This window comes from Dysidea avara, chromosome 5 (assembly GCF_963678975.1).
Source record: "Dysidea avara chromosome 5, odDysAvar1.4, whole genome shotgun sequence".
Classification (NCBI taxonomy): Eukaryota; Metazoa; Porifera; class Demospongiae; order Dictyoceratida; family Dysideidae; genus Dysidea; species Dysidea avara.
In genome coordinates, this window is record NC_089276.1 from 37,320,630 (window position 1) to 37,346,473 (window position 25,844).

Sequence of the window (25,844 nt, forward strand, 5' to 3'; positions counted from 1 at the left end):
CTCTGAAGAATACTGTGACTGCTCTATTAGAGTATTTAGATCTGACTGCTCTATTAGAGTATATCGATCTTTTAAACAGGTATTCAGGGGGCCCCTTTCAGGCTGAGGCCCGGGGCAAAATGCCCCAGTTGCCCCCCCCCCCCCCCCTGTGGGCGGCCCTGAGTGCCACATTTAATTAGCAGGCTGCATGTGTGCTAGTTATTTGTACAGCTAACTATGGTGGTACTGATCAGATACAGTAGAATTTGCTACTTAGCTAAGTAAAGATATCAATATAAGCTTCATGTTTATCCCCTCCTCCTTTATAACTTGCATGAATTTCATTGAACCGACCACAGTATTGTTTGTTTGCTCTTTAGTTGTTTGGCCAGAATTTGAACAGCCTACGGATTGAGCCATGACTAGTTATTTTTCATGTGGCTACTACACAAATCTCTACACTTGTGATGTTGCTCATGGTAGCTAGCTAGCTACATGGTTGCGTGTTCCATTGGCCTAAAGCCTAGCTATGTAGCCAACTGATATATAGTAGAAAACAAACATCTGTATTTGGTTTATACTTGACTATATTACTTCTTAGTATTACTGAAGTGTAATATTGGTCATAGCATTTCTGATAAATTATGAAAACAATGTATTGGCTAATTTTCAAAAATTTAACCTTTCAAAAATTTCCCAATTCAACCCAACCAGTTATCACAATGTGGCTGTACACTCTATCCAAACTATAAAAAGTTTAAAGTGACGGGAGATTGCATGATACAAAACTACAAACATCTAGTGGAGATATTTATCAGTCAGTTCCTCAGCTAGATCATCCATTCCAATATCACTGGCACCACTGATGATATCCTGCCAGCTCATGTCAGGATTTCTTTGCTGTAGTCGAGACAATAATTGTCTGCAACATTCCTCCACTCCAAAATTTGCATTGCTTGCATTTATTTCTTCAATGATGTAATTTGGGAGGTTCATTATGGAGGCAAATTGTTTCCATCGACTTGCTACTCTTGGAACAACATCCCTTGTCATCTCAGACATTGTTGGTGTACCTGTCAGAGATGTTACGATAGGCACACATCACAACTATGCAAAACAGAATTAACTCAATACAAGAAAACCACTCTATCTAAGTTTTTACACTCCACAGTCGGATGGCTGCAGGGTGCGTACCTGGTTCCTGTAATCGTTTTGGGGAAGACATTTTCAAGCAAAACACATTTTCCGCATTCATGTAACTGTTTATTTCATACCTCAAATTGTAATGTACACTAGTCTAGTGTCTATTTCCAGACCCACACGTCGTCACTTATAAGCACATGTGAGGTTGACACACTACAGAATACTATAGAGTCTAGACCATACTATTGTACAGATGCTCTAATACATAAATTATATAAACTGTAGAAATTCAGTTGGTAAGCCCCAGTTTAGTCTCACAGCTAAGACCTAGGGTACTATTGCTTTCAGTATAAGGCGCTTATTGTTTTACTGTGATTTAATATCGTGCACTACTCCAACTTGTTTCAGTACTTTTTTATTGATGTGCTATGGTCCTACTCTAGCAATGAGGCTCTAAGGGTCTGGCTTGTGAAACTAAGCTGGGTCATGCCAGCTGAGATTTCTAGAGTATGTATACCACAGTATGGTGCCCTGTGTGTGCATGCATAGTGCATGTGTGTGTGTGTGTGTGTTGCACTTCTGTCCATGTGATCAAAAACTAATGTTTGAGAAATGAAGGCTGTATAAACATTGTACTAGATGTACAAGCAGGTAAGGAATGTAACAACTGCCAGAAATGGTGTATCCTTTCAATTTGAAAGGGGTGTGTCCCTCCCGTATATATACGTATGAAAACTAGAAAAATTTGACAAGCTATAAAACAATTGAAAAGATACTTTAATGTGTTATTTATGGTTTAAGGTGTAAGCTGTGCTTCCTTATGCATTGTTACAAAACAATTCATAAGCATTTGGTTGGATGAACAATTGCTCAGCAAATTCTTACTATTAGCCAGCTAAGCAAGTGACTGGTTTATAGAAGCAGCACAACATCAACTTGTTTCAGAATCATAAACAAGTACAAGTAAAATTTAGAAATTTTAGGGACCAGAGAAATAAAATGTAGGGATACAAGGGAGGTTGCCTGCACTAATCCCTTTTGATAGGTTAATTTATACTTACACTTGTTACTTTTTGTAATATAATGAACCCACAACAAACCACATCACACCAAATTTTCATTTGAATGTGCAATTCAACTATCAAATACTGAAAAGCGAAGTAGGGAAGCTATCATGTGCTACAGTGAATTGACATCTTGTGCTGTCAGCCAAGAGAAATGGAACACAAAGTAAGTCCATAGCGGATGCATTGTCCAAGAAACTAGTTTAATAAATAATATGTACTTAACATCAAGACTCTACAGTATGTGGACACCTTGGGACCAACAAATAGTGTCCTGATTATCAAGGTGTCCTGATGTTATAGTGTTCTAACTATTAAGAGATACTCTGGGAGGCATTTGGATTATGTATAGTAGGTGTCCTGGATCCACCTTATACACAAACAGACCATTACATGTCATCCTTCGGTGAAACAGAAGCCACCACACATTATTCATTTTGCAATCGATGGTGTAAAATAAAACGATTCAAATATTAAATTCAATGTTTTAATTCATGTATCATACAGTATGATACTACTGTATAGTAGGGACTACAAAGGTGTGGGTGTGGTCCATGAAAAACATCAACCAAAAACCAGCCTCACTTTTCCCTGACGATGAAGAAGCAGTAGTAAAACTAAGCCAAAGATTGACTTGAAATGCTTTCAACATTTTGTTATGATTTTTCTACAAAATGGAATTTTCTAGTGACTGACTATACCTTTTGCATACTGCAGTGTGCACATTGTAATTGTCTCCTTTGTGTCCCATTCATCTTTGCTGACTGCGAAAGGTGTCAATTTGGTGTTAGGGTGTGATGGCTTCCCTTCATAACGGAAGTCGTCCGTATTTTCGTAGTGGCTACTTTGATTGCAGAGGTGCTTTTCGAACAGTTCTTGATTCGTAATGCTGTATAACGGGTTGAACATAGCTGACAATGAAGCGTAATGGGTACTTCACTTTTTAGATAATAACTGATACACCAGTCATAATAATTTATTTTGTAAAAAAAAGTTAACAAACAAAAACACAAAAAGTTTGAATTTTCAACTAGAGTAAGGACCATAGCACATTGATAAAAAGTACTGAAACAAGCTGGAGTAGTTTACGATATTAAATTACAGTATAACAATAAGAAGTGTTATATCCCTATAGTGCTCAAGCAGACCATAATGGAAATGCACAGTAGGGATATAACACTTCTTATTGTTTTACTGTGATTTAATATCGTGCACTATTCCAGTTTGTTTCAATAATTTTTATCGATGTGCTATGGTCCCTACTCTAGTTGAAAATTTTAATGTTTTGTGTACTTCTACTAAATGAATTGGGAGTATAAACTACATTAATTTGTTCAAAATGTAATGCTCAGATTTAAAAATAATAATCAGCCTTAAAGCAAACTTTTTACCCACTCTGGGTGTAGTCCTATACACAACATGTCATCACTCACTTCCTAATAAATGATGGGGTATGTCAACTGCTTCCTCTGGAGTAACTGTATAACAAGAATAGGTCAAGTGAGCAGAATGTACAGTACACATTGATGACATAGATCCTTATCTATAAACACAATCACAATAATTATACACATTGAGGTCTGCTTAAATGTCAGGGTGCTAAACTTATCATTCTAATAAACTTCAGAGCAGCATGTTACGCCAGAGGCACATCACATCATGTTTCATTGTTGTAATAAAGATTTCATCATTTTACATACTCTCACCACTAATTTAACAATTAGTACCACCCTGTACCTGGTACACACTAAAAAATACATACCCAGGGCTAAATAGATGTTGGACTCATACATCCATCAGCTCCAATATCTCTGCTTGTATGTGGATAAATAACGTATATAAACACACACTACACACAAGTGGTACTAACAGTCTAACACTAACCTTCCTTAACTTCACTGTTGTCAGGTTCAGTCCCATAACAACCTACAGTGAGAAAAATGTACTGAGGAGTTTTACACTAACATGTTAAACAGAATAGACTAGCAGTGGATAAGCTACTCTAATAGAGCAGTCATCAGGAGCAGTGGGATATAGTAAGGTTGTACATTTGGCTGTATTTTAGCCCATACATCCCACATCCATGTCCCATGAAACCAGGGACTACAACTGTCACTTCACAACATAGAATTTTAAGGCTATATTTGCTGTATAACATAGAAGGTTATGAAATATATAGTCGAACCTCTCTTAACAAATTCCCCGAATTTAAGACGTTATAATATGTTGGTCCCAACAGATATGACTCCATAGTACAGCACATTCACACACTGATAACAACGGTAATAAATCATATTGTACATTCACATTGTACATAATATCAGTGTAGCTAACTATATCATTTGCAAGAATCACTGCCAAGTTTATAACATAGCATGACTAAACTGCAGGCATAATAAGGCAGATACTCACTGCTTCTAAACATGATCATTGCCATAGCTACACCATGCGCCAGCATTAGAGTACTGGTAATCATAACCTAAGTCCCATTAACTGTAATTCAAGAAATATACAGATAAAGATTCCAAGAAATGCAGTAGTAGTCACCTTTCTTGCTTGTGTAACTAGTTATTTAATAAAAACTACACCACACACACATAAAAGCAAGGATGCCCCTGTGGCCTAATGGATAAGGCATTGGCCTCCTAAGCCAGGGATTGTGGGTTCGAGTCCTACCAGGGGTGAATTTTTTTTCTTTTTTGTTATTTTTCTGCTATGTTTGCACCAACCTGTTACACTACCCATGAATTATATTCTGAATGCCTCACTTATTCCTCCAGTGCTTAGGCAAGAAAGAAATTTTATTTCATCATACAAGACCTACGACAGTACCCATGAAATGCCATTCTGGGTTTGTATAGATATCAGAATGCCTAAAGAAATTGTCATATTTATTCCATCTCTCTTTCATGGTGTATCTGACAAATTCTAGTGTTGAATTACTGCTACTCAACATACCAGATAAATGCTGCACCTTCACTAGTAGCCACACTTGAGTAGTGTCACATAAATAAGGGTTTCGGCATCGTTTTCAAGCATCAAGTGTTAGTCAAATTCAAATAGTCGCCACATTGATTTTATGAACTAAGGTAATAAAATCATATGTGTCCCCAGTAGAGCACAATTGATCAGCCCTGTCTTCATTTTTTTAATGTTAAAAGTAGAAGTTATCGGTCACATGCATTTACAAAGACTGAAGTCACAGAAGGGATGGTAAGGAATAACACAAAAAATCCATTATAGGTTGACTTGCGAACAAAAAATATTCTTTTGAGATGTGGTGATGGCAATTGCTACTGCTTTATTGAAATTGTGGTAATTTTTTATTTAAAACATTCTTTTGCCTCAGCGATTGCAGTTGTCAGTAGTTCCAGAGGGTGAAGCAAGACATCAATGTCACCCCCAGTTAACCTACGAGATAGGGGTGGGGCATAACATTAGCAAGTGCTTCAAGAACTTGCATTTAGAGTATATCCGAAAATAAACGGATACTTTCCGTATTAATAGTACTCACTCTTATGGAGTCTGATTGCAAAATTCTTGTAACAATCCTTAGTTAACAGTAGCTGTACTAACACATCAAATTTGCTGTTCTCTTTACGCCTAACAAAATCGAACACCATCTGGTTGCGCCTTGATCGGGTTACCCCTGGCAGTTCAAGCTCTTCCTTCTCACTAAAATCTAGCAGTCCTTTAGACACCATCTTGCTCGTGATGCATTTGAAGTCGGTGAGATCCTCCACGTCACCATAGTGTTCACGGATGGCTTCCAGATACTGTCCATTCATTTCTCAACCCACAATCGAACTTATACAGACATTGCTAAGTGATCAGTAATTGGAACTATGAATAATTCTAGTGTACCGTCGTTCTATGAGCAGCTGCACGCGTTAGCGATGTCTTATTATTCGTTACCATTGTTCCCTGTGTTGTATGTGGTCCATTCTGTCATCGCAGGGCTCCATGTCAGAGCTCAGTTAGGTATGTACGGTACCATTTCCTTTGCCATAGTCTAGTCTAAACTGTCAATCATTTTGTGTGAATGAGGGCAACAACAAATGGTCAAAGGGGGTGATAAGCTAGTGTAGCAGAGAATTTGTGGCTTAAATACAACTTGTGCTATAGTCCCCACACTATCTCTATGTAGTTCACAATGTAAGCTCGCTACCAATGATTGTTTTGTCTGTCCTGGTATATAAATAAACGTTTAAGTACACGCCTGTGAGATTTCGTTAATGTAAGTACTATAGTTACAGCTCATCTTGTTGATGGATGGGTATGAGGTTCACGTTTGTCACCCAGCTAGTGTAGGAGTGGACATTCCACTTGACAGGAAACTGGAGATTATGTTGTGATAATACAACATATGTGAATACCTGTTACTGGTAGATACAACACTACGTACAGTGGAACCTGTTTGATATGGACACCTTGGGATGTCGATTATCAAGGTGTCCTGATTTTCCAGGTCAGTTTATGTACTAAGGGATACTTTGGGACCTTAACTAAGTGTTTGGATTATGTAGGTGTCCTCAAGTGTCCACTGTCCACATTAACAGGTTCCAGTGTAGTACAGTGCTGGTCATGCTAACAAAATACAGGGGAGATGGGGCACTACACTACAGTATATATCAATAGTATCCAATACCTTACTCACTTTACCTCCACTACACAGGCGGAGTACAGTTTGCCATGGAGCACCCGTTAGCTTCGTTTGTGGGTCACTTTGTTGTGGCCAGTGCTGGTGGCATGTCCGCTGCACTGTTGCTTGGGAACAAGTCGATATTGATGTCAGTCACACTACCCAATATCATTGTGTCAATCATTGTATGGTGAGTATTATAATTTTGTGATGAACAAGTTTCAGTGAGGAGATTAGATTTTGAGCTCCATACTAAGCATTTAATTAGTATGAAAATTCATGTAATATGTCAGTCATATTTCATATAATTCTCATGGTAAAAGTGTATGAAATGATGCCATGAAAATGTTTTCATACAGAGCAAGCCTTGTATGAAATTTACATGAATATTTTGCAATGATATGAATCCATTAAAAATTCATACTATGGCGGTATGATTTTTCCATGAACATTACTTGAATTTTCATACTAATTTCATGGAGAAAATTCCTAGTGGTGGTGGTCAAATAGTGGACGTCATGATTATTATAATAATATGCTCTAAACATATTTTGCATACAAATAAGATCTCACTGATGCTTTTAGTTTTACAGTATATTAACATCAAATATTTGTCTTACCATAATTTGTTTTTATGAAACTGTTCTATTACAGGTATCTTGTCTTCTTCTCTCCATTGGATGTGTTCTACTATTTAGCTTCCACTCTGCCTGTCAAGGTATTATTATATGTGTGTATAAACTCTACATATAAGGAATTGTATACTTCATCTTTATGAGATGATACGTTTGTTGTTGCTTAAATTAGGATGTGCTGAGAGTGATATAAACGATGTTGAATACATGCTACCATGATATAGTTCACTATAGTTCATTGAATGGCTTGAAATTAACTGTTAGTACTAAATTGACCTATTTTAATTCAATTAATGACTTTCCTGTATAAGTCTATGGTTCTTCCCAATTGAGGATTGAAACCAAGCAAATCACTCTTTGTAGTTATCTCCTCTCATCTATCAAAAATTCGTTTGTAGCAAAAGTATATGCACTTTTTTTTTAAACTCAACATGAACATGTGAACTGATAAAGCTTACAGCCACACTATAAGTATTTCCCCTCTATCATGTGGTTCTCTCTCTCATTACACAGCTCCTACTGAGCATGCTCAATGAGGTACGAAGGTCACTGAACATCATGGCTGGTGTTGTGGCAGCTTGTGCTGTGTTCCCTCCCTCACTATCCTACCTGCTGGCCATCAGTATTATAGGGACACTGAAGGGTAAGTAACTGGTGATTGGTAACTAGTCCAGTACAGTAAACCCTTAGTTATCTGAACCCCAGGAAACAATAGAAAATTAGAAATGTGTTCAGATCAGTGAATTTTCGGAGAATGGTATCCAGGGGGCTCTGTTCAAATACTCTAATAGAACGTACTGTACACTGAAAAAAATATATTGAACAATCATTTTTAAATTTTGATAAACAAGGGTCAGATAACTGAGGGTCTACTCTACTGTACTTCTAGATAGTTCACCAAATTGTCCTACCATATGGTATGACATATTTACCTTGATACAGTAGAGTAGAGAGTCGATTGTTCGAATGTTTGATTATTGATCCAAAGACCAAAGTGACTGCTCAATTAGAGTATTTTGTCAAAGTGTATGCTTTATTTGGCTAATTGAATAAAGTTCTGACTATTAATCAATGGATGTTTGATTATACATACTATTCATTATACAAACACCCCTCCCCCCATATTAGTTCAGTAATCGACTCTCCACTGTAGTGAGATCCAGTCACTTGGGTTATATTATTAACATGGTAATAATTATCCCATAAGGCCCTGAGGGTCTAATTAATAAGTAAGTAGTTACATAACTACATTAAGTACATTTTGTGTACTAATGATACATTTGGGAAATTCAAGTCGGCTGGTTAACATTGTAACCTAATTAGAACAAGTGTAGAAATGATCGATTACTTATAGTAAAGAAAAGGAAGTAAAAGTTTAAAAAAGTGGCTGCTGCATTATAGTACAGTATGCTAATCTTATGTTGTACAGATTATTTTTGCCACCAATCAGTGATCCGGCAGGTCAGGAAATAATAAATTAAAAGATATCAGTTTTTAGACCTCACCTGATTGTTCTGATTGCTCTATTAGAGTATAAAAGGGAAGAAGCTATTTAAGTCATTTTGAAATAAAGTAGGAGAGCTCCAATTCTCTGACCTTACTTACAATAAGATCAACAGTCGGAATAATGTGATTTTAATTTGCCTAAAAAATTATTCCCCTTCTCCTTACTGTATATCCTTTGTTGGCCACAATTTGTTTAGTAAATGAGTAATGGATGACTGGCTATTGTGTATTGACCAGTTACTATACAACTGCTCTTCCACAGGTAGTGGCAGCAAGTGGGGTATCACAGTGTACCAGTGGATAGCTCGGTTACCTGATGGAGCGGGTAAACATGAACTGCTCCAAGTGTCACTGTGAGTTGTGTTTGTTCAGCTGTATGTCTGAGAGAGGGAATCTTGTCATAGGATGCCACAATATAGAAAGTCGTGTGTGTCTTATCTATAGACATTACAGTATGCATGTTAGCAACAAACTGATTATCGTGTAAATACTAAAAATCATCGCTTGCGCCTACTGTACCAGTCCCAGTGTTAGGATTGCAGCATTATTTCATGCATTGTTTTATGTCTCACCATGTGACAAACATGTGACATACAGTACTATATGTGTCATATGATAGGGTCCACAAATCAAAATATCAATATATTCACATCAACCAAACTATTGTCATGTGTAGGAGTAGGTCTAGTCAAGGTGACACTAGAGTGACAGTGAAATTCATCCATCCCTTCAAGTAAAAAACCTTGGATTTGATTGATGTTTAATATTCTTAGGGTTCCTCCAAGGTTTGAGAGGTTGTTCACCCTTATAGTCTGTTTGCATTCACCTGAGCCCTCATTTCTTGTTAATAACTCTTGTTATAAGAGCCAACTGCTCAAACATTTAGTAGTGCTGTGAAGACCTTCAAATGCGGAACTGTTAATCACAAAAGTGCTTTGATGCTGGCAAGAACAAGTGAGTTATGAGGTTTTAAAAATATCCCATACATTTAGTATGGGATTCAGGCGCAAACATGTTAACAACATGAAAACATACTTGTTCCTGTACAAAAGCATTGGCAGTGAACACATGTTCACCTCTTTGATATTATATTTGGCGGGCTCAGGTGAATGAATGCGTACTGACTATATAGTATATGTACATGGGTACTGTAGTTTGATATAGTTGGTGAGCTTGTTCCAGTGACATTGCACATGTCACTGATCGGCAAGATAAACATTTTATGATCTGGACACAACAGAAAATACTGCAACATTTACCAGAGTGCACTTCCAAGCCAAGTAATATGCATATGGTGTAGATTGAAGTTTGTTGACCATCTGGCTGAGACCAGCATCCCACGATTCTGTGAAAATTCCTCAGAGATCCAACAAAGACTGCAGTGTTGTGCACGTTAGCACCTTTAAGTATGTATTTGATTCAATCTTTAAAGCAAGTGAAGACTTCTGACAAAGTTGTTGGACACAATAAACCGATAACACGATTTATTGCCCTCACAAAATTTTAATGACACACAACATAATGAGGTAGAGATAATAAGCACCCTGAGTACAGTAAAATTATCATTTTGTGGTTGTTGGTATATAGAGCTTTAAAGATGTAATCCTTCTGACTGCTCTATTAGAGTATCTTGATCTTTTCAATAGATTTTGTCAGACCTAAACATACAGTTTTGTGACTAGGATTTCTTTCAAGCTACACTGCTCTTTTCATTTGGTATAAATATAATCCTGTCATAGCATGCTTTACCAGTAGTACTGACTTTTATAGTAGTGACTGAATCATGTAATGCCCATGAATGTACTTGTATCATCAACCTCTCTTAAGGCCGTGTAAAGTTAATTACACACTGTTTTATGTGTCTGTCCTATATATTCCCAAAATTGACCAGGTGACCAGGCTTTTTTTCTGTTGCAATTTTTGATGTGGTACACTACATTCGACATAGGGAATAACAATATAAGGTTAGTGCATCTTTATAAGAACAGAGTGTGTACAAGACGTAAAAACTTTTCAACGTAATATACAAATTACTGTATGGTGATTGTGCAGTTCATTCAGCAAAAAATAGCCAGGAAATTATAACCAGAAACATATAATTAATTTTTCGTGGCCTAAACTAAACCAAACGATTCCTGATCACTGAAATTTCACTTTAACAACCTCAAAATGACCATATACTGTACTCAGAGTGTTTTATAATACACGTCTTTGTTATGTTGAGGCAATTAAACTTTGATAATATGAGAGCTCATTTTGCACAATAAATCAGCGTGTTATTGAAGTTGGAAGTTGTCTGTCTATAACCAAGCCTTCACTGGAAGTTTATATTTGCTCGGAGGAATCACTTCTGTACTTCAGTACACATGCTACTGTGCACAAGACTGCAGAGTGTAGACTCTCTGAGGAATTTTTGCGTGATGCTGGTCTCAGCCAGATGGTCAACATACTAATTGACACCATATTCTGCACTCAGGTATTAGTCAGCTTGTAGGTGGTCACCGTGGTAAATGTTGCAGCATTTCCTGCAGTTGTGCTGTGCTGCGGATTACAAAACATTTTTCTTGCCAAGCAGTGACGTGTGAAATGTCACAAGACTGAGTGGACCAACCTTTCAAAGTTTGGGGAAGAGTTTTAATTCAAAATAAAAGTTGGAAAATACAGCAGTTAAAAAAGCTCAATCAAATTCAAGGTTTCTGCACTATTTTAACTAGAGGGTTTGTTGCTGCTCTAGTGTTTTATTTATTGCACTCAACAATAGTGTCACAATTAGCATACTTTCGTATTGCTTTTCTTACTATGTAAGAGTACATCAAATAATAATTGTGTTTGTGCAACTGACAAGACTAGTCTTGTTTCTCATGCCACTTTGATTATATCATGATCATTTTTTAACGTTCAACTAGAAAAGATAGCTGGCTTGAAGAAGGGTCTCTCAAAGTAACAATTTCAAGAATAAGGATCCTTTAAAATTCTTAATTTTTCCGTTTGTCTACTTTTTTTGTAACATTATTATGACTACACATACACATTAGAATGGAAAGAATAGCACCAGGTTTATTGAACATGTGCCCCAAAATATCAGTTACTGAAATATAGCAAAGTGGCCATTGCTTGTTTTCAGCCTGTTATGCAGCGTTACAAATGAAGAAACACTAGGAGAAGGACCTCTGTGGTCAATCAGTCACAACGGAAAATTCAGACGATTCCTGTCAAACATAGGGAAGCCATTACGTGGCACTAATGCAAATTGACACCTTGTGCTGTCGCAAAGATAAATGGGACACAAAGGAGTATACAGGTAAGTCCATGAAGTATGCATTGTACTTACTGCAGTATACCAAAAGCACCTGTCAGGCTGAAGTGACGTCGAACAGTGCAAAAAATCAAGCCCATGGCCTTAGCTGTTTTTGAGTTGCGCTTGTCTGAATGTATCAGTCAGTCAGTCAATAGAAAATTCCACTAAATTAAAATTTTGTAACAAGTGTTTCAGGTCATACTGAACACTCTTGGGCTTGGTTATACCTAGCCAATACTGCCAAGATGCCATGAAGATTGTGAGGCTGGCCAGAAAAGCCCAAACCTTCCTTCTAACTATCGTACTGTATGATATCAACCAGCCAGCCATGAAAATCATATTCGTGTACGTATATGTATACTTCAAACAAGAGGTGTACTTTGTTTGTGTTTCTTAACATGTGAGAAGATATTGTGCGTAAGGTGTATAGTTACCTCTACTGGGATTATGTGTTTTGGACAAAGTTTGTTTAGAGGCTACAAGTGACAGTGACTGTGTATATATTGTTCTGTTATTTACTGTGTAGGGTCACTAAAGCATCTTTTGTTTGTGCCATAGTGTACACACTCAATGAACTAAAGGTGATCACATTTCACAGAGAAGATCTCTGCTTGTTAACAGGCATTCTTCTGATATCACTGAAACTCTACTGTGTCTTGATTGCGGAGGTTGATCCCTTCTTGTATCCAGCTAACACCCTCTGGTCCCTGTGTACATGTGTATCACCAACTAGGAGTAACCATCATCATCATCACAGCTTTGCTGATCATAGCTCTAATGATGGTACCAGTCACAAACTAAAGACTTCATAACAAATTGTTTCGTCTAGAGCATTAACTGTTGATTCATGTTTAAACTTATTTTGTTCACTGAGACCTCATGTAATCTCTGTTAATTATAGATTTTATTAATATTGTGTACACAAAAATTTCATATTTACTAAAAAGTATACTAATTTTAAAAAAGTTGCAATTCAGCCAAACATAAGTGTCACATATATGTATTAGAAATAATGCTAATTCAGCCAAACCCAAAATGTCAAATATCTGAAGACGGGTAACTAAAAGTTGCAAGCTAAAATGCGACTAAGTTATGACTTTTACAGCCAGCTATCACAATCTGTCCATTGGACTTCATTACCACCCCAACAGGATCTTCAAACCTTCTTTTCCCCTTGTAGGTACCTTCAATGGTTGATATGTGGGTGCCATCTTCATCAAAGATCAATACACGATTTCTTTGACTAATGCAGGTCAAGACGTGACCATTGGGAGCATAGCAAATACCAGTTGGATTAAGCTGACTCTTTGGAAAGTTTGTAAAGTCCCCAAACAGCTTAAGGAATTGACCTCCAAGAGTGAACAACTGAACACGACAATTTATACAATCTGAAATGAAAAGCAACTCTTCAGTGTTGTTAAGAGCCACGTCATATGGTTCAGTCAAGTAGCCAGGCTGTTCACCTTTCTTGCCGAACATGTAGCATAACTGCATATCGCTCAGTACTTGTATGCGATGATTGTCTTTGTCACAAACACACACAAGATCTGACTGAGTAACCACTATGCCACGAGGTGAGCAGAACCGGCCATCTGCATTACCTTCAGTGCCAAAGTGGCTGATCAATTCTCCAGACATTTTAAACTTTTTAATGCTGTTTGATTTGCCATCAGATATATACAAGTGGCCTTTTTTGCTGACAGCCAAGCCAGTAGGGTCTGTATCACCAACATCAATCAAGCAAAAAAACTTCAAATTACAATCAAAGACAACTAGTTTCTTCATGTGACAGTCTCGGACAATGACCTCGTCATTGGACCCAACAGCTATGAGATGAGGACTATATAATTTGTTCTCATTTTGACTGCCGTAATGACTAATGACATGTGCTGTCTCCTGTACAGTGGAATAGTCCCTGACATGCACTGGGACCTTCACTTCTCCTAACAAAATTCCTTTCCATGACACTGACACACTGTGTGCTTTTCTTTTCTTAGGTCTGTATGAAATTGTGTAAACACCTGAAGGAGTTTCTTCTACCTTAAAACTGCCTATAAAAGTTTCTCTCTTGAAATCAACTCTCAAGTGTTCACCCTGATTTGGTACAAGTAGGCCATCTTTATCTTTTAGTGTAACAGTCAGTTTCACTGGACCATATTTGCTCATTGTAGCTGGATCCTTCACACTACAGTTAGGAACATGAGGTAAGGTAGACACACTACAAACAGATGTCAACTGACTGACAAGGTCATCAAGATTACTAGTGGATAATAACAAATCAGTTACTCCACAAACTGGTTCAAGGTTAGTTCGTTCTACTTGACTTGTCAACTCTGCCACGGTATTGCTTATGTCATTTCTGTGGATTAGCAGTTGACTGGATCCCTCCAAGGTTGAAACCTTGGTGACAAATTCATCACAACTTACAATCAAGTTTTCAAGAAGTCTTAAGTCTCCTCTTTGACTCTGGAGGGGACCAAGCAGTGAGGATTTAACTTGGGAAACCTTTTCTAAATCTTTCTCCTCTTGTTTGTTTAGCATCTCATGAAGCTTACAGTACATCTCTTTTAATTGCACCTCAGCGTCTGTTTCATTGTTTAAATCGTTATAAGCTTCTTCCACTTTTGCCAAACCACCTTTCACTTGCTCCAACATCTTCTTTAGTGGTGTAGCTATCACTTTGATCTTCTCACGTTCAACATCAGCTAGTTTATTTACAAAGTTGTATTGATGTTCTCGATGATCAACGTAGGTACAGTCTCGGCAGATCAAACTACTACAAGTCATACAGTACAGGTCTAGTGGTTGTGTCTTGTGATCTTTACAATATTCAGGCTTAGGCAGAGCTAAAATCCCTTTCAAACTTTGTGCATTAAAGTGTTCAATAGTTCTGGTTTTGTGTAATTTGAGCTTCTTCATCCTGCCGTGTTGCTTGTTGCATTCCTCACACAAGAAATTCTCACAATCCACACACCACATTACTGCTACAGTGTTGTCATCACACTCTCCACATAATCTAGATCTGTTGCTGACTGAACTTTTCCGTTTGGTGACAATTTCGACTAAACGTTTTGTAGAAGTGTTAGCGGGTATGGCTGCCACGTCACATGGGAGTTCTTTTCCACAAGTGGAGCAAGAACTTTTATCATTATTTTTCATCTGCTTGATACATTTCTCACAAAACGTGTGCAAACACGGTATCGTCTTTGGCTCGGTAAACAGGCCTTCACAAAACGTACAAGTGATTTCTCTTTCTACTCTCTGCCAGTCTGAGTCTTCGGCTTCGTTACTAGTCGCCGAGTTCGTCACGTCACCTTCCGCCATCGATAAAACTTCTGTCACGGCCCCTATCCGCCATCGATAAAACTTCCAATGCAAGTCAGCAGTCCAGTCAGCAGTCCAGTCAGCAGCCCAGAGTGCTGGTCTTGCAGAAAAATAAAATCCCTAATTATGACCTTTTGGTGACAAATATGCGGATAGAGTACACGAAGATAACCGGTGTTTTTTTTTTGTTTTTTTCTTTGGATTGTGGGTTGCAGGCCTAGCAATGGCTGCTAGACTGGGAGACCAATTGACCTGTGCTTGAAGTGGAGAGGTCAAGAGTTCCGGTTTGAAGGCCTCCCAGACAGCACCACTATATCGCAATTGAAACAGTTAGCTTACCAAAAAACTGGAGTGCGTCCTGAAAGACAAAAGTTGCTCGGAATAAAAGCCACTCCAAAGTCAGACCGGCTGGAACAGAGTACCCTTCGTGACTTAAAAGTCAAAAATGGCACCAAAATAATGTTCATGAGTACAAAGGAAGACGAAATAGCCGCAGCAAACACCATACCAGATGACCTACCTGATGTAGTGGATGACTTCGGCAAGAAACCAGACGACATCGCTGTACAGGAGAGAGAAGAGTTCAAGAAGAAGGTAGAACGTCGTGTGAAGGACTACCAGATTAAAGTACTCAATGAACCTCGTAAAGGGAAGAAGTTACTTGTACTAGACATTGACTACACATTGTTTGACCATCGCTCAGTTGGAGAGAAAGGAGTGGAGTTGAGACCTTACCTCCATGAGTTCCTCACTGAGGTATATGATCATTATGACATCATCATCTGGTCTGCTACGGATATGAAATGGATTGAAGTGAAGATGCAGGAGCTGGGAGTAGCTCATAACAATAACTACAACATCACCTTCTACCTTGATTCATGTGCCATGGTGTCTGTTGTAGCCCCAGAATATGGTTTTGTAGAGACGAAGGCACTTGGGGTAATATGGGACAAATACCCTGATCACTACAATGAAGAGAACACGATCATATTTGATGATCTGAGACGAAATTTCCTGATGAACCCACAGAACGGGTTGAAGGTCAGGCCATTCAAGAATGCCCACACCAGTAGATACTCTGATGGAGAACTGGTAAAGTTGTCAAAATACCTAACAGCCATCGCTAAACTGGACACCTTCAAACATCTTGACCATGACAAGTGGGAACAGTACTCATAACCGTTGTGTGTGTATGTATTTAGTATGACCTTATAGTGTTGATCTGTTGAGTCTATTGTTTATGATTTTGTCTTACACATGTATTCGAAACTTGCCGTCTCTTTAATAAGAAAACTTATAGCAATATTGAAGGTTGGTTCCAAACATAGCTAAGGTGTACTTCATGACCTCATAAGACCACCTCATTATAGTGACCATGTCATACCTCCTTATACAAACTCAGTAAAGCTATTGAAATTTTGTTGTACTGAAGAAAAAATATATCTGCTATGAACAGTACTGAGAACACTGCTATATGCTATGTACAATGATAAGACTGCTTCTAAAGTCAGTGATGAATGAAGAAGGCTAATGTGCAGTTGCTATTGCTGTTATTACTCTAGAGCTGTTTTAGTCATCAGTTGTTGCATGTCAGTATCACCTGCTGAAGTGCTGTCTGATTTCTGATCTTGATCTGTTAAAAGTAACAACATGAAACGGTCTGTGTCAACTGTATGCACAAAACTTTCATGGAAGGGAATAACTTGGTTACCTGTCTAGAAAACTTGTTAAGTTTATCCCCAAAATGAGACAAAATTATGCATTACTAAATTCAATACTTCCCATACACATCATGTACCACATTACCATGCAGCCTTGGTCACTAACATGTGCTGGTCACAAAGTTAGGTACTATTGATGTGTTTTATTACATGACCTAAAAGCTATCCCTGTCATTCTGTAAAATCTGTATATCTACAGCAAATCACAAAAAGAATCACCTTCATGTTGAGGAAGGTAGAGTAACATAGTTACCAACACATAGGCATTCCATAGTCCATAGTTACCAGTGATCATACCACCTGGGAGAAGAAACAGCATTTCAATTGTGAAGAAAATCAGTGTGTTTGAGAATAGTATTCGTTATATCTACTACACACAGGTTCTAGTGTAGCACAGTGCTGGTCATGCTAACAAAATATAGGGGAGATGGGGCACTAGACTACAGTATATACCAATAGTATCCAATACCTTAATCACTTAACCTCCGCTACACAGGTGGAGTACAGTTTGCCATGGAACACCCATTAGCTTCATTTGTTGGTCACTTTGTTGTGGCCAGTGCTGGTGGCATGTCCGCTGCAATGTTGCTTGGGAACAAGTCAATATTGATGTCAGTCACACTACCCAATATCAATGTGTCAGTCATTGTATGGTGAGTATTATAATTTTGTATTGCATGTGAAAAATTTTTAGTAACTACAAATAGTGATCAGAATCCTGAATTGGGAAGAACCACGGAAAGTCATTAAAATAGGTCAATTTAGTACTACTAGTGAGTTTCAAGCCATTTAATGAACTATAGTTTATTATATCATGGTAGCATGCATTCATCATTGTTTATTTTACTCTCAGCACATCCTAATTTAAGCATGACTACAAATACATGCAACAACAAGCACATCATCTCATACATATGAAGTATACAATTCCTTGTATGTATAGTGTGTGTAGAGTGTATACACACAGTGTCATATAATACCTTGACAGGCAGAGTGGTAGCTAAATAGTAGAACACATCCAATGGAGAGAAGAAGACAAGATACCTGTAATAGAACAGTTTCATAAACCCAAATTATGGTAAGACAAATATTTGATGTTAATCTACTGTAAAACTAAAAGCATCGGTGAGATCTTATTTGTATGCAAAATATGTTTAGAGCATATTATAACCACGACGTACGTCCACTATATATTTAACAATCACTATTAGGCATTTTCTCTATGAAATTAGTATGAAAATTCATGTAATGTTTATGGAAAAATACTGCCATAGTATGAATTTTTAACAGATTCATATCACTGCAAAATTTTCATGTAAATTTCATACAAAGCTTGTTGTGTATGAAAACATTTTCATGGCATCATTTCATACACTTTTACCATGAGATGAGAATTATATGAAATATGACTGACATATTACATGAATTTTCATACTGAAAATGCCTAGTATATGATTTTGGAACTCAAAATTTAATCTCCTTATCTCCACTTGTCTATCAAAAAATGTTTGTAGCAAAAGTAGCTATGTTTTTTTAAACATGAACATGTGGACTGATAAAGCATACAGCCACACTATAAGTATTTCCCCTCTATCATGTGGTTCTCTCTCTCATTACACAGCTCCTACCAACGTTGAAAACGGGTCACTACTGCTGACCCGGATGACCCACTGACCCGGACAGCAATCCGGGTCAGACCCGGATGTGACCCGGATGTGACCCGGATTAATTAAAGCCGAGACGTGTTTCGGCTAGTCTCGGGTGAGCGAACGAGTCTACATTTTGAGCGTTCGATTCGTGTTGAGTAAATATTGCAACTTCAGCCTAGCTGTAGGTTGAAGACCAAAAAAAAAAAAAAAAAGGTCTTCACCTGCTGACAATAGCTACCCCTCACCATAGATACCCTCAGTTTCGTGCTACATACTGCACTTACTAACAAATAGGCGTGGCTGAGCATATGTTGGTAATGCGATAAGTGGGCGTGGCTCACGAAAGAGCTACGCGATAGCGTTTATAAGTTCCACGTCGTCAAACGAACAATTTCGTTTCTCACGTGATCCAATCCGGGTCAGACCCGGATAAACTGTAAACCGGGTCAGACCCGGATGACCCGGAGAAAATGTGACCCAGATGACCCGGATGACCCGGATGACCCGACACGGTTTCAACGCTGGCTCCTACTGAGCATGCTCAATGAGGTACGAAGGTCACTGAACATCATGGCTGATGTTGTGGCAGTCTGTGCTGTGTTCCCTCCCTCACTATCTTACCTGCTGGCCATCAGTATTATAGGGACACTGAAGGGTAAGTAACTGGTGATTGGTAACTAGTCCAGTACAGTAAACCCCTGGTTATCTGAACCCCAGGAAACAATAGAAAATTAGCAGATCAGGGAATTTTTGGAGATTTGAACCCATTATATGTTCACATACTCTAATAGAATGTACTGTACACTGGAAATATTATATTTAACAATCATTTGGATTTTGATAAACAAGGGTCGGATAACTGAGGGTCTACTCTACTGTACTTCTAGATAGTTCACCAAATTCTCCTACCATGTGGTATGACATATTTACCTTGATACAGTAGAGTAGAGAGTCGATTGTTCGAATGTTTGATTATTGATCCAAAGACCAAATTGACTGCTCAATTAGAGTATTTCGTCAAAAGTGTATGCTTTGTTAGGCTCATTGAACAAAGTTCTAACTATTAATCAATGGATGCTGATTATACATACTATTCAATTATACAAACACCCCTCCCCCCATATTAGTTCAGTAATCAACTCTCCACTGTAGTGAGATCCAGTCACTGTTTTGGACTTGGGTTCTAGTTTTTGTATGGATATTAACATGGTGATAATTATCCCATAAGGCCCTGTAGTATAGCAGCACAACCAAAAAATCGTGCACTTTTTCATAAAGCCATGAAACTTTCCACATAAGTAGTACTCCTCAATACATGTAATTTAGATATAGTGCCATTGCTGATTTGACCTTTGGTGACCTTTACGGCCATTTTTGTACAGAAAATTGGTCACTTTTGTCTTTAACTCCCTGAGGTAGTAATTAAGATGTTAAAAACATGGTACCAAACATCAGATCTTGCTGATAGAAATAACTTGGTTTTTATTTGAAGTCAATAGGTGATTTCATTACAAAGTTATGATCATTTTTATTAGCTGCTAAATTTTATATTTATTTATGCATAATTATCTGCCCACAGGTAATTCACTCCTCGAGGGCAGGTAAATTTATCGAATTTTGCAGCTAATAAAAATGATCGTAGCTTTGTAATGAAATCACCTATTGACTTCAAATAAAAACCAAGTTGTTTCTATCAGCAAGATCTTTTGTTTGGTATCATGTTTTATCAACTGCCTCAGGGAGTTAAAGACAAAAATAATCAACTTTCTGTACAAAAATGGCCATAAAGGTCACCAAAGGTCAAATCAGCGATGGCACTATATCTAAAAATACATGTATTGAGGACTACTATTTGTGTGGAAAGTTTCATGGCTTTATGAAAAAGTGCACAATATTGCCAATTTTGGGGGCTACGCCGCTATACTACTGAGCAAACTGGAGGGTCTAATTAATAAGTAATTAATTATGTAGCTACATTTTGTGTACTAATGATACATTTGGGGAATCTCACGTTGGCTGGTTAACATTGTAACCTGATTAGAACAAGTGTAATTGAGTTGTTAGTAATGATCGATTACTTATAGCAAAGAAAAGGAATATTAAAAATCGCATGTGCCTACTGTACCAGTCCCAGTGTTAGGATTGCAGCATTATTTCATGCATTGTTTTATGTCTCACCATGTGACAAACATGTGACATACAGTACTATATGTGTCATATGATAGGGTCCACAAATCAAAATATCGATATGTTCACATCAACCAAACTATTGTCATTTGTAGGAGTAGGTCTAGTCAAGATGACACTAGAGTGGGAGCAAAATTCATCCCTTCTAGTAAACTTCACATCAACCACACTATTGTCATGTGTAGGGGTAGAGATGACAGAGTGGCAGCGATATTAATCCATCTCTTCTAGTAAAAAAAAACCTTGGATTTGATTGATTTTTAATATTCTTAGGGTTCTTCCAAGCTTTGAGAGGTTGTTCACCCTTAGTATACGTACATGGATACTGTAGTTTGATATAGTTGGTGAACTTGTGCCAGTGACATCTGACATGTTACTGATCGGCAAGGTAAGCATTTTATGATGTGAACACTGCACAATTGCAGAAAATACTACAACATTTACCAGGGTGCACTTCCAAGCCAAGTAATATGGTGTGGATTGAAGTTTGTTGACCATCTGGCTGAGACCAGCATCCTACAATTCTGCAAAAAATTCCTCGGAGATCCAACAAAGACTGCAACATTGTGCACGTTAGCACCTTTAAGTGTGTATTTGATTCAATCTTTAAAGCAAGTGAAGACTTCTGACAAAGTTGTTGGACACAATAAACTGATAACACAATTTATTGCCCTCACATTTTAATGACACACAACTTAATGAGGTAGAGATAATAAGCACCCTGAGTGCAGTAAAATGATCATTTTGTGGTTGTTGGTGATGTAATTCTTCTGACTGCTCTATTAGAGTATTTTTATCTTTCCAATAGATTTTGTCAGAGCTAAACGTACAGTTTTGTGACTTGGATTTCTTTCAAGGTACACTGCTCTTTTCATTTGGTCTAATCCCATCATAGCATGCTTCACCAGAAGTACTGACTTTTGCAATAGTGACTGAATCATGTAATGCCAATGAATGTGCTTGTATCATCAGCCTTTCACTGTATATGTTCTAGTCCCCAAAATTGACCAGGTGACCAGGCTTTTTTTTTTCATTGCAATTCTTGATGCGGTTTACTACATTCGACAAAGCAGTACATGGAATTATAGGGAAAGACAAAGTTAATGTATAAAGTTAGTGCATCTTTATAAGAACAGAGTGTGTACTAGACATAAAAACTTTTTAATTATATTGTGCAATTCATTCAGCAAAAAAATGGCCAGGAAGTTAGCCAGAAACATATAATTAATTTTTTTGTGGCCTAAACTAAACCAAACGATTCCTGATCACTGAAATTCCACTTTAACAACCTCAAAATGATCTTATACTGTACTCAGAGTGTTTTATATACACACCTTTGTTATGTTGAGGCATAGATACTAGAATACATAATGGATTGGAAACGCAATACATTTTACAGTTACGGACTCGATACGGTCACATGGTTTATGGCAACATTACCAAGTGTACAAACTGCAGTTGTTCTTAACACTGAGACTACTATTACAGGTTTTATAAAGTGTTAAATCATTGCTAAAGGATTCAGCTATTTATTGGTTTGTGACTGAAGGTTAGTCGTTTCGTACAACCGAAGGTGTGAAGGAAGGAATGCGAAATTTGTGTTCAAAAACTACTGTGGGGGGTTTTAGTGTATAGGGCGTATTACATAGAAGTGCTGAACAGTTTCGCCACATAGTAATGAGTCCAAATAATTATTTTTAGCACTGTACAGCAGTTACTTTCCATAAGCGAAGCGAAAGAATGGCTACATGACGGTAGTGGCTGTGGGGGTTTTCCTGGCTTTGTAAAAATGAGTCTAGCGATACATGCTATACTAAAGAAAAGTTCATACCTTCGAGAGTGCTAAAAAAGTATGAATGAATTGAACAAGATACCTGTTTTCGAGAAAACTCTGGGCAAATTCAACAAAATGTATTGTGCCTATTGAAAATGCTGCTGTGCCCCGTAAATGTTATCACGTGACCGTATCGAGCCCGTAACCGTAAAATGTATTGCATTTCCAATCCATTATGTATTCTAGTATCTATGGTTGAGGCAATTAAACTTTGATAATGTGAGAGCTCATTTTGCACAATAAATCAGCGTGTTATTTCTGTCTATAATCAAGGCTTCACTGGAAGTTTATATTTGTTCTGAGGAATCACTTCTGTACTTCAGTACATGTGCTACTGTGCACAAGACTGCAGAGTGCAGACTCTCTGAAGAGTCTTTGCGTGATGCTGGTCTCAGCCAGATGGTCAACATACTAATTGACACCATATTCTGCACTCAGGTATTAATCAGCTTGTAGGTGGTCACCGTGGTAAATGTTGCAGCATTTCCTGCAGTTGTGCTGTGCTACGGATAACAAAACATTTTTCTTACCGAGCAGTGACGTGTGAAATGTCACAAGACTGAGTGATCAACCTTTCAATGTTTGGGGAAGAGTTTTGATTCAAAACAAAAGTTGGAAAATACAACAATTAAAAAAACTCAATCAAATTCAAGGTTTCTGCACTATTTTAACTAGAGGGTTTGTTGCTGCTCTAGTGTTTTATTTATTGCACACAACAATAGTGTCACAATTAGCATACTTTCTTATAGTGCTTTTATTACCATGTAATAGTGCATTTACACTAGCAGTTGGGAACGGTACGGCACAGTACAGCACGGCACGCTTACTTTTGCTAGTGTAAACGGTTATCGATCCGAGCCAAACCATTACGTGCCGGGCTCGCCTGTCCCTGCTACTTCAACCGTGCTGGCTCGGCACGGCACGGCACGGTAGACAAATTGAAACAAACCTTGCTATATCCTTGGCCGCTGTACGTAAATACGATGGCTTCTACCATGGCCAAACGTGAAACAAAGTCCAGTTACCACGTTTGACTTGAAATATACTGTCCATTGAGCGGTAGCCACTGATGTTGTCCCTCAAACGGATTGCTGGTAACTTGTATGACAGCAACAGCTTGAAACGAGCTTGAAAACGGTGAGGACACCTCGTAGGACGATACTTTAGCCATCATGTGCTTATGTATAAACTTGCCCAGCACGGTTATTTCCTTACCAATGTAAAAGCGCACTTAAAACATAGCGTACCGTACCGTGCTGGAGCTACTAGTGTAAACACGCTATAAGAGTACATCAAACAGTGTTCTAGTAATTGTGTTTGTACAACTGACAAGACTAGTCTTGTTTCTCATGCCACTTTGATTATATCATGATCATTTTTTTAACACTCAACTAGAAAAGATAGCTGGCTTGAAGAAGGGTCTCTCAAAGTAACAATTTCAAGAATAAGGATCCTTAAAAATTCTTAATTTTCCATTTCTCTACTTCTTTGTAACATTATTATGACTACATGCATATACACATTAAATTTAAAGAATGGCACCAGGTTTTTTTTTATTGAGCACTTCCCCAAAAATATCAATTACTGAAATGGCAAAGTGGCCATTACTTGTTTTCAGCCTGTTATGCAGCGTTACAAATGAAGAAACACTAGGAGAAGGACCTCTGTGGTCAATCAGTCACAACGGAAAATTTGGACGATTCCCGTCAAATATAGGGAAGCCATTATGTGGTACTAACTCAAATTAACACCTTGCGCTGTCGCAAAGATAAATGGGACACAAAGGAGTATACAGGTAAGTCCATGAAGCATGCATTGTACTTACTGCAGTATACCAAAAGCACCTGTCAGGCTGAAGCGTCGTCGAACAGTGAAAAAAATCAAGCCCATGGCCTTAGCTGTTATTGAGTTGCACTTGTCTAAAGGCATCAGTCAGTCAGTCAGTAGAAAATTCCACTAAATTAAAATTTTGTAGCAAGTGTCTCAGGTCATACTGAAGACACTCTTGGGCTTGATTATACCTAGCCAATACTGCCAAGATGCCATGAAGATTGTGAGGCTGGCCAGAAAAGCCCAAACCTTCCTTCTAACTATCGTACTGTATGATATCAACCAGCCAACCATGAAAATCATATTCGTGTACGTATATGTATACTTCAAACAAGAGGTGTACTTTGTTTATATTTCTTCATTGTGCATAAGGTGTATAGTAGTTACCTCTACTGGGATTATGTGTTTTGGACAAAGTCTGTTTAGAGGCTACGAGTGACAGTGACTGCGTATATATTATTCTGTTATTTACTGTGTAGGGTCACTAAAGCATCTTTTGCTTGTGCCATAGTGTACACACTCAATGAACTAAAGGTGATCACATTTCACAGAGAAGATCTCTGCTTGTTAACAGGCATTCTTCTGATATCACTGAAACTCTACTGTGTCTTGATTGCGGAGGTTGATCCCTTTTTGTATCCAGCTAACACCCTATGGTCCCTGTGTACATGTGTATCACCAGCTAGGAGTAACCATCATCATCATCACAGCTCTGTTGATCATAGCTCTAATGATGGTACCAGTCACAAACTAAAGACCTCATAACAATTGTTTCGTCAAGAGTATTAATTCATGTGTAAACTTAATTTTGTTCACTGAGACCTCATGTAATCTCTAGATTTTATTAATATGTACACACAAAAATTTCATATTTACTAAAAACAGTATTCTAATTTTAAAAAAGCTACAATTTAGCCAAACATAACTGTCAAATATTTGTATTAGAAATAATACTAATTGGAAATGTCAAATTTTTGAAGACGGGTAACTAAAAATTGTAAGCTAAAATGCGACTAAGTTATGACTTTTACA

The 25,844-nt window shown here is 37.8% G+C and overlaps 3 protein-coding genes and 1 non-coding gene across 9 annotated transcripts; 3 read left to right on the top strand and 1 right to left on the bottom strand.

Moving 5' to 3' along the window:
- Positions 1 to 704: 704 nt before the first annotated feature.
- On the bottom strand, positions 705 to 6,013 carry LOC136256031 (uncharacterized). Its single transcript, XM_066048948.1, has 4 exons — positions 5,701 to 6,013; positions 4,071 to 4,112; positions 3,620 to 3,664; positions 705 to 1,052 (listed from the first exon to the last, which is right to left on the bottom strand). Exons 1-4 carry the CDS (start codon positions 5,972 to 5,974, stop codon positions 778 to 780), a joined length of 636 nt encoding a protein of 211 aa, XP_065905020.1. The 5' UTR covers positions 5,975 to 6,013; the 3' UTR covers positions 705 to 777.
- On the top strand, positions 4,798 to 4,870 carry Trnar-ccu (transfer RNA arginine (anticodon CCU)). The gene has a single exon. It is a non-coding gene; the product is annotated as a tRNA-Arg (tRNA).
- LOC136256028 (trimeric intracellular cation channel type 1B.2-like) lies at positions 6,005 to 25,749 on the top strand. 6 transcript variants are annotated; one of them, XM_066048943.1, is made up of 7 exons: positions 6,026 to 6,167; positions 6,437 to 6,654; positions 6,862 to 7,018; positions 7,483 to 7,546; positions 7,977 to 8,106; positions 9,232 to 9,322; positions 12,794 to 13,250. In XM_066048943.1, exons 2-7 carry the CDS (start codon positions 6,609 to 6,611, stop codon positions 13,077 to 13,079), a joined length of 774 nt encoding a protein of 257 aa, XP_065905015.1. In that variant the 5' UTR covers positions 6,026 to 6,167; positions 6,437 to 6,608; the 3' UTR covers positions 13,080 to 13,250. The 6 variants fall into 6 exon arrangements, with proteins under 6 accessions (XP_065905014.1, XP_065905013.1, XP_065905018.1 ...); XM_066048944.1 differs by having other exon boundaries at positions 6,029 to 6,167; positions 6,489 to 6,654; XM_066048945.1 differs by having other exon boundaries at positions 6,034 to 6,167; positions 6,493 to 6,654.
- LOC136256030 (ubiquitin-like domain-containing CTD phosphatase 1) lies at positions 15,791 to 16,860 on the top strand. The gene has a single exon (XM_066048947.1). The coding sequence runs from the start codon at positions 16,051 to 16,053 to the stop codon at positions 16,768 to 16,770; it is 720 nt and encodes a 239-aa protein (XP_065905019.1). The 5' UTR covers positions 15,791 to 16,050; the 3' UTR covers positions 16,771 to 16,860.
- Positions 25,750 to 25,844: the final 95 nt, after the last annotated feature.

What these genes read in the sequence shown, in the direction of transcription:
- LOC136256030 (XM_066048947.1), top strand. Translation starts at nt 16,051, where the DNA reads ATGTTCATGAGTACAAAGGAAGACGAAATAGCCGCAGCAAACACCATA.
- LOC136256031 (XM_066048948.1), bottom strand. Translation starts at nt 5,974, where the DNA reads ATGAATGGACAGTATCTGGAAGCCATCCGTGAACACTATGGTGACGTG. An exon ending in TGCAATCAGACTCCATAAGA is followed by an intron (nt 4,113 to 5,700) that starts GTGAGTACTATT and finishes TTCTCACTGTAG; the next exon opens with GTTGTTATGGGACTGAACCT. An exon ending in CAACAGTGAAGTTAAGGAAG is followed by an intron (nt 3,665 to 4,070) that starts GTTAGTGTTAGA and finishes CTTGTTATACAG; the next exon opens with TTACTCCAGAGGAAGCAGTT.
- LOC136256028 (XM_066048942.1), top strand. Translation starts at nt 6,032, where the DNA reads ATGAATAATTCTAGTGTACCGTCGTTCTATGAGCAGCTGCACGCGTTA. An exon ending in CCATGTCAGAGCTCAGTTAG is followed by an intron (nt 6,168 to 6,861) that starts GTATGTACGGTA and finishes TCCACTACACAG; the next exon opens with GCGGAGTACAGTTTGCCATG. An exon ending in ATTGTGTCAATCATTGTATG is followed by an intron (nt 7,019 to 7,482) that starts GTGAGTATTATA and finishes GTTCTATTACAG; the next exon opens with GTATCTTGTCTTCTTCTCTC.